The sequence below is a fragment of the Astyanax mexicanus genome, chromosome 11 (genome assembly GCF_023375975.1).
Source record: "Astyanax mexicanus isolate ESR-SI-001 chromosome 11, AstMex3_surface, whole genome shotgun sequence".
In the NCBI taxonomy this organism is placed as follows: domain Eukaryota; kingdom Metazoa; phylum Chordata; class Actinopteri; order Characiformes; family Acestrorhamphidae; genus Astyanax; species Astyanax mexicanus.
The window spans coordinates 4,351,947-4,367,203 of record NC_064418.1 but is presented as its reverse complement, the minus strand read 5'-3'; the positions used below and the strand labels follow the sequence as shown (position 1 = coordinate 4,367,203).

The 15,257-nt window shown below is 37.3% G+C and overlaps 1 protein-coding gene across 4 annotated transcripts in view; it reads left to right on the top strand.

Annotated features, from left to right (window-relative positions):
* The window catches only part of clybl (citrate lyase beta like), a 92,854-nt gene that overhangs the window by 42,732 nt on the left and 34,865 nt on the right, over window positions 1-15,257 (top strand). For all 4 annotated transcript variants that reach the window (XM_015603957.3, XM_007227774.4, XM_022680624.2 and 1 more), the window contains one exon: window positions 9,614-9,818. In XM_015603957.3, the coding sequence (XP_015459443.3) occupies window positions 9,614-9,818 (205 nt within the window). The remainder of the gene's footprint in view (window positions 1-9,613; window positions 9,819-15,257) is intronic.

Below are 15,257 nucleotides of genomic sequence, written 5' to 3'. Positions count from 1 at the left end.
TTCCACTTAGTGCAGCTATCAGCTGTCAGTTGAAGACATTTATCTTCTTGCACAGTTGTGCATCGGGGCCTCCCACTCCTTTCTCCTTTCGTTCTTTTGAAAGTTTTGAGAGCTTAAATTTTTTATTTATAAAATTTTTCACTGCAAATTTGTATAAACAAAAAATAATTATTAATAATCTATGCTTTAACATAGATAGCCTTTGTATCTAATCAAACATAAAACCCAATTACAACAAAAAAAACTATAGCAATTCCTAATGCAGTTACTTTGTCTGTCTTTCAAAACAAAAATATCTAAAACATAAATGTGGGCTCTGCTTATACAAGCGAATATATACAAGCGAATTGTCTGTAACAAAATAAGTCTTTTCCCGGTATGTACACAATTCGAGGAACAAATCAAAGCCCATACATTACAGAGGCTGAAGAACCCAGCAAGACAGCCTCTCCTTCTGATGGTTAGAAACAGCATGAAATTTCCTGATGCATGGGCAAATAATGTGTATGATCATTCCCTCTTTGGGAAAGCAGTTCTGAATCAAAAGTTCTGTAGGAAAAAGAAAAAAGAATAGAAAAAGAAATGTCAGTGTGTGCCGGCCGCTGAGGAGCACAAAGCTTGTTACATGTTAATTGAGCGGGCTATTAAATATATCCAGTAAACCAATTTTGCAAAGTGTCATCAACGTGTTCTTTTAAAGTTCACAGTGGTGGTTAGATTGATGCATTTCCATTTTCCAGACCTTTATGGAGTCTAATGTATATTCTAATTGCTCTCTGAATAGCTCTGCTTATGGCAGGTTTTTTTTTTTCAGCTTCGCCATAAGATTTCCTCCCGTTCTGAGACTCGACCCCAAAGAGAGAGAAGAGGAATGCGATGAAACAGGTTGAAGGAATTGGTCAAATGGTTGTAAATGGCAGTAGGACATTATCTTAGCAGAGGTTGCATACTGTATATGGATGTGACGTGAAATTAACCAAGCATTTAAAAAAAGAAAATGTGGTGGAGAAAAAAAAAAATAATATGCATTTGAGCATAACCACATTTTGCATTGGCATTATTATCCATTAACACGTTCTTTAAGACTAAAATGACTGAGACACTTCTCCCCATGTCTTTTGATCTCTGGCCTTCACTATATTTATGTATATTTTAGTCTGACATTGAGTAATAAACAGTAATAAACATTCAAAGCAAAAACATTTATTTTTACCATTTACATTAAAAACATCCCTTTTTTTGCTGTTTTTTTTTTTTGCAATTGTTCTTCTCAAGACATAAGTGTTTAATAGTGGATATTTAAATGCATATAAAATAATTGAATGTACGATTGGGAAAATATATTTTTTACATATTGGTAAAGACTACCGATCGTGAAGTTGGAAGTTGGTGTTCTGGGGTACACTTTAATTTGCCTTCACTGTAATCTGCCTTCTGAACACTCTGCTAAATATTTAAAATTTTAAAAAATCATTAAAAAAATGTATTTGTTAATTTTATTTTATTTTTTTCCCCAGATTAATTACATGCAATAACACGTCAATGTTGACAGCCCTTAAAACAGCATTGTATAGTATTAGTATAAGCCACAGGTAGACATGATATATTAAAGAAATGTGTTTAAAAATATATATAATGTAGTTCTGTAATTGCTTCAGTTTACAGGCTGTCAGCTGACAACATGTGAGGTGACTTTGTCTAAAACTACAACAAATATCTGTAAGATATTTATCTTTTTGCACAGTTGTGCATCGGGGCCTCCCACTTCTGTTCACTTCTGTTCCTGTGAAAGCTTTTAAAGGTTTTGAGAGCTCATATTTATGATGGTGCCCAAACATTTTTTGTGGTAATTTATTATTTTTTTAATTTTCACTATAAAATTGTATGAAATTTTGTATATGAAAAAAAAATGTTTTCAGTATTCAGCCTTTTGACAAATATTCATTTTCTATGGTTTCGGTTGCAGTCATAAAGCGTCATTTTAGCAAGTTCAAATAACTCCAAACAAAAATCCAAGGAGGAGGAAGGGGGGACTTTTGAGTTTTTTGGCGAAGTCAACCATGGCATAAACTCACCCCCATGTCACACCCAAGACTAACCGTGAAATCATTACTTTGTGATTGCTCTGGTAGCGTACAGGTGGCAGAAGGTTGGCAGAAGGTCACTGAGTGACTCTAGGCTGGTTAATCCAGTGTGGAAGCTGTAGATTACTGGAGAAGGTGGAGGAGAGCTGGTGAAACAGCTGAGCAGAATCGTTGTGTCCAACGAGTCGGAAATCCTGTCAAAGTCGCTCTGCTTCATGTGTCTCGTATGTTTTGGGACAGCAGGATTACAGGTAATGAGAAGCAGTCCTGTCCAGAACCACATAAAAGCACCAAAGAGCAGAAAGCTTTAGAAGCTCAAGCAGTAAATCCAGAAACAGCAGCTCAGTCTGGTTATTTTACAACCTCAGCGTAGATGTGCAGACTCATGTTATAATAAGCTTTCAGTAGGAATTGAAATAAATAAAATAAGTGAATAATGATGTCATTGCATGCGATTATTCTAACTTTAAAGCCACCCCTAAAATACAGAGTCTGGACAAGCTGAGGCATTTGGACTGAAATGCTAGCGATATATGATTTAGATTATATGCAATTAATCTGGAAACGTTGTCATAATTTTTTTTTTTTTTCAAGCATTAATCATTCATCAAATTTGGTCCAATCGTCCTGCCATAGTTTTCTCTTTTTACACATCTTGGTGATAGTTTTAGCATCATTTTTTTTTTCAGTTTTTTATGATAATTAAGTGATGTAAACATAATCAATCCTGTTCAGACGTTTAGAAGGTAGATTATTGATTTAATTTTATACATATGTTGGAATATGGATAAAAACTCATAATGAACCATTATTCCTTCTTGAATCTCTCTTTCTGCTTGAATCTTTCTCTCTCTCTCTCTCTCTCTCTCTCACACACACACACACACACACAAAACAAAGGGTTAATTTTCGTTCATTTTAGTAAAATAAACTGGTCTCAGTAGTAACTGGTTGAATGTAAAGCTTCTACCAGTACAATGAACTGGTGTGTCTCAGTAACTCGTTGACTGTGAAGGTGGAATAAGCTAAATTTGGATGGATGGATGTATAGATGGATGGATAGATAGATACTGCCTCCCTCCCTCACTTCTTTCTTTCTATCTTTCTCTCTCTCTCTCTCTCTCCCTCCCTCCTTCTAAACTTAGAAACAACAATATATTTAAAATCCCAATGTGATGCTACTACATAAACTCTTTTTTACATTAAAGAATATTCTTAAAAATTTAAGTAATAAGAAGCTGTATCATTCATTTGGTATTTTTTTTAATCGATCGTCAGCCATCAAATGAAAAAAGACAAAAAATCAGAAATATTCAACAGGCCCACTTCAGGGATTGTTAAACATGTACAGTATATATCATAACAGTTTTATAGCGGGGGCAAATGTTGGCCAGATGTGGAATCCAGTCAGTAAAAAAGCCGGATTGTGTATTCCAGAAGCGATGTGTAAGTTACGTCGCGAGCGGTTCCACCACCACTGTAATGTAGCAATAATGTTTATGGCGTAGCGCTTTTATTGTTCTCCGTCTGCTTTTCTTGTTATGTGAATTATTGTGTGAGTATTATTAGCCTCTGGTGACAGCGGTCATAGCAGAGTGTGGTTCCAAATGGGAATTGGGCAAATCGGGTAATCAAATAAATATTTGGGCGATAAGCTCATGAGTGTGTGATGACTTTTCCTGACTGAACTGTTGTGGCATTGTAAAATTGAAGGCTGGTTGTTTTATATTGTGTGAGCGGTGTGCCGCAACATTTAATGACTTCCATGGATATAAGAGCCAGCGCTCCTCGGTATGGATGTGTATTTAGCTAATGATTACTTAGCCTGTGTACAGAAATAAAAAATAAAAAAACACGCTATAATGATTATCACAGTCTAGTTAGCAGTTGAATTCAAAGTGGTGCTCTTTAATACTGTTTGATGGTAAAAGGTTTGATTTAATACTTTTAAGAAAAGCAAGCCACCAAAATGTCTTTGAAGGCCAGTGTTCTTCATTTTTTTTGCTTGGATCACATGATCGATTTCATTCATATTATGTTTGATCTCTGCAATTTTAATAGCTAAGCTGCACCGGATTATAAGGCGCATTTTAAGCGACAATAGTCGCAACAAGGATGTTGCATGTTAATCTACACAGATTTCTCTTTTGAAAACGATTTATTTGGATGAGTAAAGCGCTTCCGTTTATTTACAATAAGCTTTGATTTCCAATATTATCAACAGCTCTGTTAGCAGCAGCGCCAGCCACGGTTAGTAGCAGAGCTAGCCGTGGTTAGCGCTAGACTGAGGAACCCTGAGTGTTCCAGTAACCCAGGGCGCTATTAGCTTGCAGTTTGTCACACGTAGCTTGTTTTAACACATTAAACATGCAGGCTACAGTCTGCACTGTGGTTAGCAGCTAATGCTAATACTACTCCAGCCTGAAACTCCTGTATAACGCTGTTTATATTTTTATGTCTATATTTTAGGTAATTTGGGAGAATTTTTATTGGTCCATTCATTAAGATTTGTTAACACAGTGTATGGGACATTTTTTTTGTTTGTTTGTTTGTTGATTATTTGCAAAGACAAACATGCTATTCCTTTTATTACCAGATGATGGTTTATAAAGCTGGCATTTCATTGAAAAATGCAATATAAGGCATTTTTTGTCATGTATTGATTTTGTAATTATTTTGAATAATAATGAACAATGACCCCAAAAACAGTGTAAAATATCCTTTAAGGTTAGCCTGAGTGTTTGACTGACTGAGTGGCTGAGTCAGGGATGTGGTCTAGAGAAAGCTGTGCTTCAAGTGAAAATAAAAACGCAGCAGTCCTTCAGTTGTCTCTTCAGTCCTCTCCTGCTGTGTAGTCAATAGGTGGTAACTTAGTACAGTTTGTTGTGGAAGGACGAAGAGTGGAAGAGTGGAAAGAACAGACGGCCTCTTGGGGTTAGCCTTTAGCCTAATGTCCTCAACCAGCTGCATCAGATGATGTGAAGACCTCAGGGCCTGCTTACAACAGTCTACAGCTCTGCCCTACACAATTCTCGATTTTCATCTACTACTGTAGCTTGAATGACTTGGTCAATAACATATAAATTCCAGTCTAGAAGTTGAATAACTGTCCAGGTATCTTAGATATGTATGTTACAATATTTTGCAATGATTGTAGCCATGTGCTTACATGTATCCTTGTTAGAGAAAAGAATTTTAGTCTTCAGTATGTTTTAAAAGCACATTTTGAGTAAGATGACATTTACCATATTTTTTTGCACTCTAAGGTGCACTTAAAATCCTTTAATTTTTCCAAAAAATGTCAGTGCGCCTTATATTCCTGTGCTTAATACCAGTCAGGTATTAAGGAGCAGTAAAGCCACTTGGTTGACGTACATCATTATAAGGGTGAGTTTTCAGTGAAGTTTCTCCAGTACCAAGGCTGGAGCAGTATTAGCATTAGCTGCTAGTTTCGCTAAGTGCTAGCTCTTTCGCCATTCAAAACAAGTTACGTGGGATGAACCACTACCTGATATCATCTTGGTTTACTGGAACACTCAGGGTTTATCAGTGTAGCGCTGTCGGGCAGCATTTACTAGCGCTAAGTTCTGCTAATCGCACTGTTGAAAATATTGCAAATCCAAGCTTACTGTAAATAAACAGAAGCGCTTAATTCACCCAAATTAACAGTTTTCAGGAGAGAAATCTGTGTAGATTAACATCCAGTGCTCATTTAACTTTAAAAGAAAATGTCTGAGTGTCCGGGACTTTGGTTTTTTATGGTGTTTGGTAGGTTTGAGGGAGGGAAGGAATGTTTCTACTCATGCAGGACCTTTGACTTACTTCTAGAGGAAGAGTTCACCTTCCTTTCTCTGTGTAATGACTGTACATCCCACTCGGAGTCTCTCAGTAGGTGAGCCTGGTAAGGTCTGCATGTTTTCCTGTAGCCATGTTGTGAACAGTACTAGTGCTCTTGAACACGCAATCAATGTTAACCCCTGCTGCACAAAACAGCCCAAGGCAGAGCTCCCTGTTCGAGAGGTTAGATTCTGCCTGAGCATTTCAAACAGCTGGGCCTGTTAGGAAAGCAGCACATATCTCTACTGCAACTTTACTCCAGCTCCAAGAAATGAATTAAAGTATAAAGACGGAATTGAGCAAGACAGATTTCATCAGTGACAAAGCCAGTTTGCAGCAAAGAAAGGCATATTGAGTGGAAAAATGGACACATACATGCTGAAAACGATCTCTCCGTTTGATTGCGTTCTCAGGGCTCCGGCAGCTGATGGCAAGCTGCATGACCGGGATTTGAACCAGCGATCTCCTGATCATAGTGGCAGCGTCTTAGACCGCTGGACCACTCCGAGCCCAGAACTGTTTGTCACTGTTCTATGTTGTCCTACATATGTGCACATCCGATTTGCTTTTAGTGCTGAAGAGCCCAAAATGCTTTTAGGAAAGTCTGTTCATTCGGCAGCCATAATACTCAAAACTGAATTGAGAATTACTGTTTGGGCTTGCGCAGATCGCCACACATGTAATTACATAATGTGAACAATTGCTATCAAGCTACACCAATGTGTACTTCACCAATATTTACACTTATTGTTATTACATGTGTAACTGCACAGTTATTAGAGACATTTATTAAGTATTTTTCACTATTCTTATTAAGGAGGCCAATGTTTACTAGTCCCATCCATTAGTTTTGCTGCTTTACTGCTCATTTTCTTTGTTTTTTTTTTGTTTTTTTAACATTTAATTGTAAGTGCTGTAGGCTTTTGTCTCTCACATAATATATAGTTCCTCCCCTTGTTCCTCTGTCTCAGCTCATGCCAAAGAGGAGCTTTTGCAAATTCTCTTCTCCTCGTCCCCATGAGAGGCATTGTTCCCGGCCAAATTTAAACACAACGGCATTCGGGATCCCTGCGGAGGCTCTGTGTACTTGGGCCCGCAAAGCGCTCGCAGCCATAACTACCTGAATTGCTTTTAATTGCTCGGTATAGCTGCATCATCTTAGTCGAGATTATGCCTGATTGATACTGGAAAGGCAATTGTAAGCGTGGAGGATGGGATTAAGTGCCTATTGATGTGACTTTAGCTTCTGTTGACAACAAAGGCAGAAGGGAGAATACTTGAGCCCCCCGTTTTTTTTTTTTTCTCGCAAAGCCCAGTGGCTCCCCCCTCCTTCCTTTCGCTCCCCTCCCTGGACGGAAAAGGAACACAATCTCCTGATATTACCCCTCTGAGGCCAATGGGAAGGAACAGCCAAGCGAGGACTATTCCCGGGTATAATTAGCTATATGTGATCCCAATTATTTGGCCCATTCATTAGCGCTAATTGTTTGAGCAGGCCGACCTACAGAACAAATAATTAAAACGTGTGTGCCATAACTGCGACTACTGGTGCATGTGATAAAATGTGTTGGAAGGAGCTGAAGCAATAAAGCAGAGCCTTTCATTAGGGCTCTGTGAAACGGAGATCTTGGCTCTGGCGGCGGAGCGCTCATTGTTTAGATTAGCCGCGCTACTGTTCACCGCTAGCTCGCGCTCTTTCCGGGAGTAATTAGCCGAAAGTATTATGGAGATTTGTTGTGTTGTCCAAACTTTAATTATTTTTGCAGGGCTTTGTAATCCCTTTCTGTTTCTGTCTCTTTCAGCCCAGAGTGGCCCTGGCCCCGAATAGGTTTATTCAGCTGGAGCTGCTAAGCCTTTGTGTATTAGCATTAAAGCAGAACAATTGGCTGTGATGTTGTGAGTGATAAAGGCGCTCAAAGCCCAGGTCAGAAGCACTCATCCCCTTGAATGGGGGGCTTAGAGGAAAACAAACTTTGTTTTGTCATTGTGTTAAACGTATCGGAAGGAAGGAGATGAAGACACAGATAGCCTTCATTCTTAGCTTTCACTGGAGTTCATGTGTCATATAGAAACAACCAATTACCGTAGTGCAAACAGACCACGGCCAAAGCTACATAGATAGATAGAGTCCATTCAGTCCCGCTCTTGATTATATGTTTGTTTGTTGGTAAGATGTATAGAATCCGCTAATTACTGCAGTGCAAAACAAGCCCTGGCTGAAGTTCTATAGACTCCATTCACACGTGGCCATGAGTAGTTGTTTGTTTAACAAGTGTGTTCTACATGTACTGTAGTTTTTTGTAGTTTTTTACATTGATGTGGTTCTGGAATATAGATAAACTTAGTGTATACTTTGAATGGAGCTACTTCTTCATATTTCTTGTATTCTTGTATTTGTAATGTTATTTAAGTGATTGCTTGTTTTTATATGGTGCAAGTAGTGCTGTGCGATATGATGATAAATATCGTGGGGACGATAGAAAAGTGTCTATCGTGCTACTTACCTTCTATTGTCCCTATCAGAAAAGTGTCTATCGTGCTACTTACCTTCTATTGTCCCTATCATTTCTACAGTAATTAAAAAAATTATTCATGCAAATATATAAAGTAGGCTACGATTAAATGTATTTGCATGGTCACTTTGCATAAACTCTGTTTATATAAGTAATAATAAAGTAATCTTCGCAAAAAAAGCTTCATAATGTGGTTTTGTGACGTGACGCTGCTTTACGTTATTTGACGGACACTTTAAAAATTTAATTGAGTTTATTTTCATAACTCAATTTAAATACCTGTGTAATTTTGAAAAAAAAAATAGCTACTGCATCTACCTCATCTGTTTTCATTTGATACACTATTTTGATAGTGTTTGATTTTGATGCACTAAAAAGTAGCAATTCTCATTTGTGAAAGTTTGGTTTAATGTCTCTTTGAAATGAAGTTGGAAAAAAGTAAGCAATGATATTATTTTGTCTTATTTTTCGAAGAATAACTGAAAACATACTCAAATGTGGTATATCATGATATATATCATTATATATATATATATATATATATATATATATATATATATATATATATATATATATATATATATATATCACATTATATGTAATATTTAAAAAAAAACATATCGTGATATATGATTTTTCCCATATCACCCAGCACTAGGTGCAAGCACACATTTACAAAAAATGTGCACAGAATTTAAGGGTCTTTTTTATCAAGAAAAAAAGGCACTCCCTGGATTTAACTAATTAACTAATTGATGTGGGGTTGATGCTGCAGTTGGTCTGCAGGTTTAGGTTCAGCAACAGTATGTGCTGAAAGAATGAGGTCAGCTGACTACCTGAATATACTGAATATAGACCAGGTTATTCCTGATTCAATGGATTTATTTTTTCTTCCCTGATGATACACACGGCCATATTCCAAGATGACTAGAATGTCAGGATTCATGGGGCTGGAATTGTGAAAGAGTTCAGGGTTCGAGATGGAGTGCTGGATGGAGAAGAGCTGCTTTGTGCAGCGGTCAGATTTTTACCATCATCAATGCTGCTGCAGGATCTTGGTGAAAAATGAATTAATGCAACACTGGATTAAAATAAATCTTGTAGCATTGCAGAAGCTTATTGAAACATTTTTTTTGGCCAGACAGTGTATAATATATTTATTGTTTATTTGTTCTATAGGTTGGTCCAGAGGGTACTGCTGGCTGCATGGCACCAGAATAGCCGTCGAGGTCACCACACTCCAGGGACGTCTCTGAAGTATATACCGCGCCGCGCCGTGCTCTACGTACCAGGAAATGATGAACGCAAGCTTAGAAAGCTCACCTCGCTGGATGTGGACTGCGCTGTTCTGGACTGCGAGGATGGCGTGGCCTTGAATAAAAAGGTAGGCCGCCGCCACTACCACCGCTTCCTTCCCTTCATTAATTACACAACATTAACACCTGACTCTATAGCACGCAGAAAAAAAGAAAAAAACAACAAATCATTTACGACCCCTATTCAGCCAGGTGCTGGTGCTTAATCACGCTGTATAAAGCTAGCTAAGCACCGCGCTTAAAACAAGCACGTTTCCTTCCCATTATGTCGTGATAAAGGCAAGAAATGCCCCCCATCACATTCACTTGAAACAAGGTGCCCACTTCACACTGGGAAAGCAGCAGGAAGTCGGCAGATGCAGCAGGTTAAAAGCATTCTCGACCCACCCACACAGCCAGCCAATTGGCCCTGCTTGCCTTGCCATGAAATTGTGATTGGAGCACGGGATAAAGGGGGGCTGGAGGGAAAAGAAGTCACCTAACAAAGGTTTTTAAGTCATGATAATAAAGATGATTGATATGGCCAGAGGCTATTCCTGATTGAGGAGAGGGGGATCTCAGCTTGATGGACAACTGTGACCCCCTCGAAAAAGGTGAAGGAGCTCTGTGTTTCCCAACACCCCCTTATTTCTCTCTCATTGCTAAGTGGGGGAAAAAGGTCTCCAAAGGAAAATGTCACAGAAGTGGCCACTGGTGCTTGAAAATAATAGTAGTTTAACGTTTTCTTGTCTTTTGTGTCACCGAGGCGCCTTGGTAATGTCTTAATCCAGCCTTTCACAGCCATTCATAAAGTAAACAGTGGGTTTTAGTGTCACATTTCTTTCTTTTTTTTCCTTTGATCATCCAAAATGGCACCAAAATAAAGCTTTTGAAAGAGCAACACGAAAATACAAAAAAGAAGCACTGTTACTTATTATAGGGCTGGATGATATGGCCAAATTTTTTAGCACAATATACAGCTCTGGAATTATTAATTTCTTTGATTTTACCAAATTGAAAACCTCTAGAATATAAGCCATCAAACCAAGTTGATCTGATTAAATTTTGGCACCAGGAGTAAAGACGTAAAGTTATCCAAAAGCAGTGTGTAAGACTGGTGGAGGAGAACATGCTGCCAAGATGCATGAAAAACAAACTGTGATTAAAATACAGGGTTATTCCACCAAATATTGATTTCTGAACTCTTATAGAATAAAACAAAAAAATTAAATTTTTACTCAAACGAAGAACTTAAAAAAAAGTTACTTGTAGGGCTGGATGATATGGCTAAAATTCATGTTACAGTGTATTTATTAATTCCAGTCATTTTGAAAAACACTGTTACTAGCTGGGCTGGATGATATGACTAAAATTTATATCACCCTGTTTTTTTTTAAGTCTAGTCATTTTGATAAAATACTGTATGTATCAATATCAATATAAACAATATAAAATTCACAGAGAAAAATGCTGATGGCCCATAAGAGATGCCTGCAAAAGAACCTACAAACAAAAAAGACAGTTAATAAAGTCATATAGTGATATATATATATATATATATATATATATATATATATATATATATATATATATATATCATATTACTGTTACCAAAACATCTTCTATCATGATTTATTTTGATATTGAATTATTTCCCAGCCCTAAAGGTACCTTGGTCTTAATCTTAATCCAGCCTTTTACAGCCATTCAAAGTAAATAGTTCTTGATTTTGTATTTATTTTGCTATTTACTTTATTTAATTTGAATTGTTCATTTGCAGTTTATATGTAGCACTAAATATTCTGCACATTAGTTTTGTGGTAGATTTTGTTGTTACTTTATTTTGCTTATATGCATGTTTTTTTTTGGTTTTTTTTTTGGTTATTTTTATGATTTTATATGAAATCAACAAACGTTCTAATATATATTTTTTGTTTCTACTGAATGTTGCACTAATAAATTCTCGAAAGTTTTGTCATGTTGCCAAGAATATCACTAATCGTAAAAATACCTTGAAATATCGTGATATTATGTTAGGGCCATATCGCCCACCTCTATCACCGTGTACTTGTATAGGATTATTCTGCTGTTGAATATTAAGGCCAGGTGATCTGAGAGCAGGGAAATGGCATTAAGGGGAGGGCCTTGATTTTCTCCCCAAGCAGAACAGTCTCTTTTCTGCAGCAGCACATGTTCCTGTCAGGCCTGATAGAATTAACACTCGCTCCAGCCTCCTAGATAAAAATGCTAATAGCTCACCCTGAAAAATAACATTTGTACTGAGCAGAGAGCCCGGCAAATAATCCTATTACTGCTCAGCTTTTTGATTGTATAAATCTGTCAGGGCTACAAGCGCTTACAGTCCTCAGTACAAGACTCAGTCAATTTTAAAGACCATATGTTAGCTTTAAAGAGTCTGGCGCAGTACGCCTGAAAGCTGTGATCCATTATTTATTTGCTGAGGCGCTAGTGCGTAATGTAAAATGAGTTATTAACTCAATAATAAAAAGCACCTCGCTCTGCGACTCTCCTCTCCTTCACTTCCCACTCGCTCGGCTGTTTTCCCCTTCCTGGCAATTGAAAATCTGTGGGGGTTTGTTGGGGGTTTGTGTGTACCTATAGATAGATGTTTTATTTTTTTCCACGCTGCTAAATGACACTTCCTCCTGCAGCTCCACTGCACTCCTGCACACCTCAGAGAAAAGAGAGAGAGAGAGAGAGAGAGAGAGAGAGAGAATGAGCAAGTTTTTTTTATTTTTTTTTTTATTTTTTACTTTTACACACTTTTGAGTGCGCTTTTAAATAACCAGAATATGATATTATAATCATAAGTAGTTTATAAAGTAGTTTATTCATTTATCTGTTTAATTTTCTTTCCTTAAAACGTATTAATTAAACCATCATCAGACTCTCAGGAACTTATCAACCATATATTAAAAATGTAGCAGCATCTAAACAATTATTAGATTGTCTACAGACTTTTACTGAAGACTAATACTGATTTATTTATTTATTTATAAATTTATTTCATTTTATTTGGTATGGCCATCTTAATATCTGTAGTTGTTTACCTGGTAAATCATAAATTATGTCACAGTTCTAACACACACCATCTAAAATCCCCTAATAATGAAAAAGATAAGATTAAGATAAGTGACAAGATTTAGGTCTTGGATTGAGATTAAGGTTAGAACTAGGTTTTGGACTATGGTTAAAGTTGATGTTTGGGATGTTTTAGTGATGGTTAGGATTTGGCTCATGCAATATTGCAACAGTACATCTACTAAATGTATGTAATTTAACCCTTTTAGACCCTGCATTCATTACAGTGGACATCAAGTATTTCTTTTTTTTTTTTTTTTGCACATAGCACTATTAACACTCTTTGAGAGCTGCTTGGTGTCCATCAGAATAGATCATGAACCAGCCAATTAAAGTGTATAAACCAATGAAAAAGTAGCTTGGCTCCGCCCACTGCAAAATCACTGGGAAAAACAGTAGTACAAAATCATTAAGGCGAATTAACTAATTATTAAGATACTTTTTTTTTTTACTAATTTAATGGGATTTAGAACACTTTTTAATCATATATTTTATTTACTGTTAAGCAATGGTTAATGAAATAATGAAATAAAATGGTCAATATGAAATATAAAATATTACACACAGACTAATGCAATGCAATAGAAAAAAATCATATTTTAGTCAGCTGAATTTATTTGCTATATAGATTTTATAGTAGAATATTAGTCTTTTTTACCGCATTTCTATCACTGGAAATAATTTAGGACTGAAAGAGTTAAGTTAAATTAGGTTTAGTGGATTCAAATATTGGTCACATTTAGTTTTTTATATATATATTTCTTTTATATATATACTTTATATGTTATAAAGTACAACCTGCTGATCTGTTCAGTCTTGTGCTTCTATATATTGTACATTTATTTGCAATCAAAGAGTATTTGTTTTTAAAACAACTCACTTTGCTTCTGTATGTAACAGTTTTATCTATCACACAGTATGCAGCTTATTTCCTTTTTTTTTTTTCTTTCATTTTTTTTTTTCCCCAAATTGTGCTCTCCTAAAGGGAGGCACATTTAAAGACCAAAACTGTACAGGAAGCAGGTATGTGCTTTTATTGATCTTTGGGAGGAAAGTTGGGACAGTGTGAGGTTTGAAATGGTCTGTAATTGTTGGTAAATAATATCTGGGCTGTGATGGCTCCCTGGCCGCCGAGTGTCTAATACTACGTGAACAATGCTCTGCCAGGAGATGCTGCTCAGGGATGGTTAACTGCCGCCCAGCAGCTTATATACACTTGCACCCAGGAAGAAAAAAAAAGCTTTGAACAGAAACAGAAACACACAGTTATTATATAAAAGTATCCTCTGTAGAGAGAGTGTTTTTTTTGTGGTGGTTTTGGAAGGGGGTGCTTTTATTCATTTATTTATTTTTCTCTCTGTTTCTTTCCAGCTAGCGCTTATCGCTACACCTGTCATCTCCCTCTCTCCGGGGGTGGGTTTGTTTATCTGTGTGTATGTTGTGCTAGAGGTGCCCTGAACACCGTCGCTCTGTTTGGGGCCTTCCACCCGGCGGCCGAAAGCCGCTCCGCGCCCCCCTTTCGCTGCCCAATCACTGGAAGTTTGGAACTAATGAAGTAACTGCTGAGCTGCTGCCACGCAGCTTGGTCCCAAACTATACTGTACTTCACACTCGATTTATTCTCCAGATGGCAAGACTACGCAGCCCTGCCGGGAGGGACCACCTCTTCCACTGGAGTGTGAAAGTGGGCGGATGTTGTTTTCCTAGCCTATCTGGTCTGCTCCCAGCTCCACAAAAATCCCCCAGCTCCACTGCCAGAGGCAGGATCCTCCAGCTAACCGGCTCGGATGAGACCGTAATGAGAGAGAGGCTGTCTGAAGGCACATCTCTGGCCTTCTTTTTTATATGACCGAGGTGCTGTGTCACCGGTCATCCGATCTGCCGGACCGCAGGTGGTGTGGGCTGACTTGCGGCAGACTTGCCTCGTTTTTTTTCTCCTTCCTCTATTCACTGTCTTCTTATGTCCATAGATGGGATTCATTCGTAGTTGTTCTTTCTATATTAGAACTACAAAAGGAGGTGTAAGGGGTGTAAGATTAAGAAAAATCAACATAAATATCGATATAGATAAAGATTTTGTATCATGATATTGGGTTTTGCAATAGTGTGTTGATTTGTAAAGATTACATGTAAAGATGTTTAGTGTCAGTGGTTCACTTATTGTTGTGTTTAAGCCTCAACCACTAGAGGGCAGTGTCGTACTCCTGTTATTAGATCTCACTGTTCTTGTTGCTTAAAAAGCATAAAAAAACTTTAAACTGTATATCATGTTACAACTCTGAAAAAAAATGAGACCACTTAAAATAATAATAAGTGTCTTTAATTTTACCTAATTGACAACCTCTGGAATATAATCAAGAGGAAGATGGATGATCACAAGCCACCAATCCAAGCTGAACTGCTGAAATCTTTCAAGCCAAAAGCAA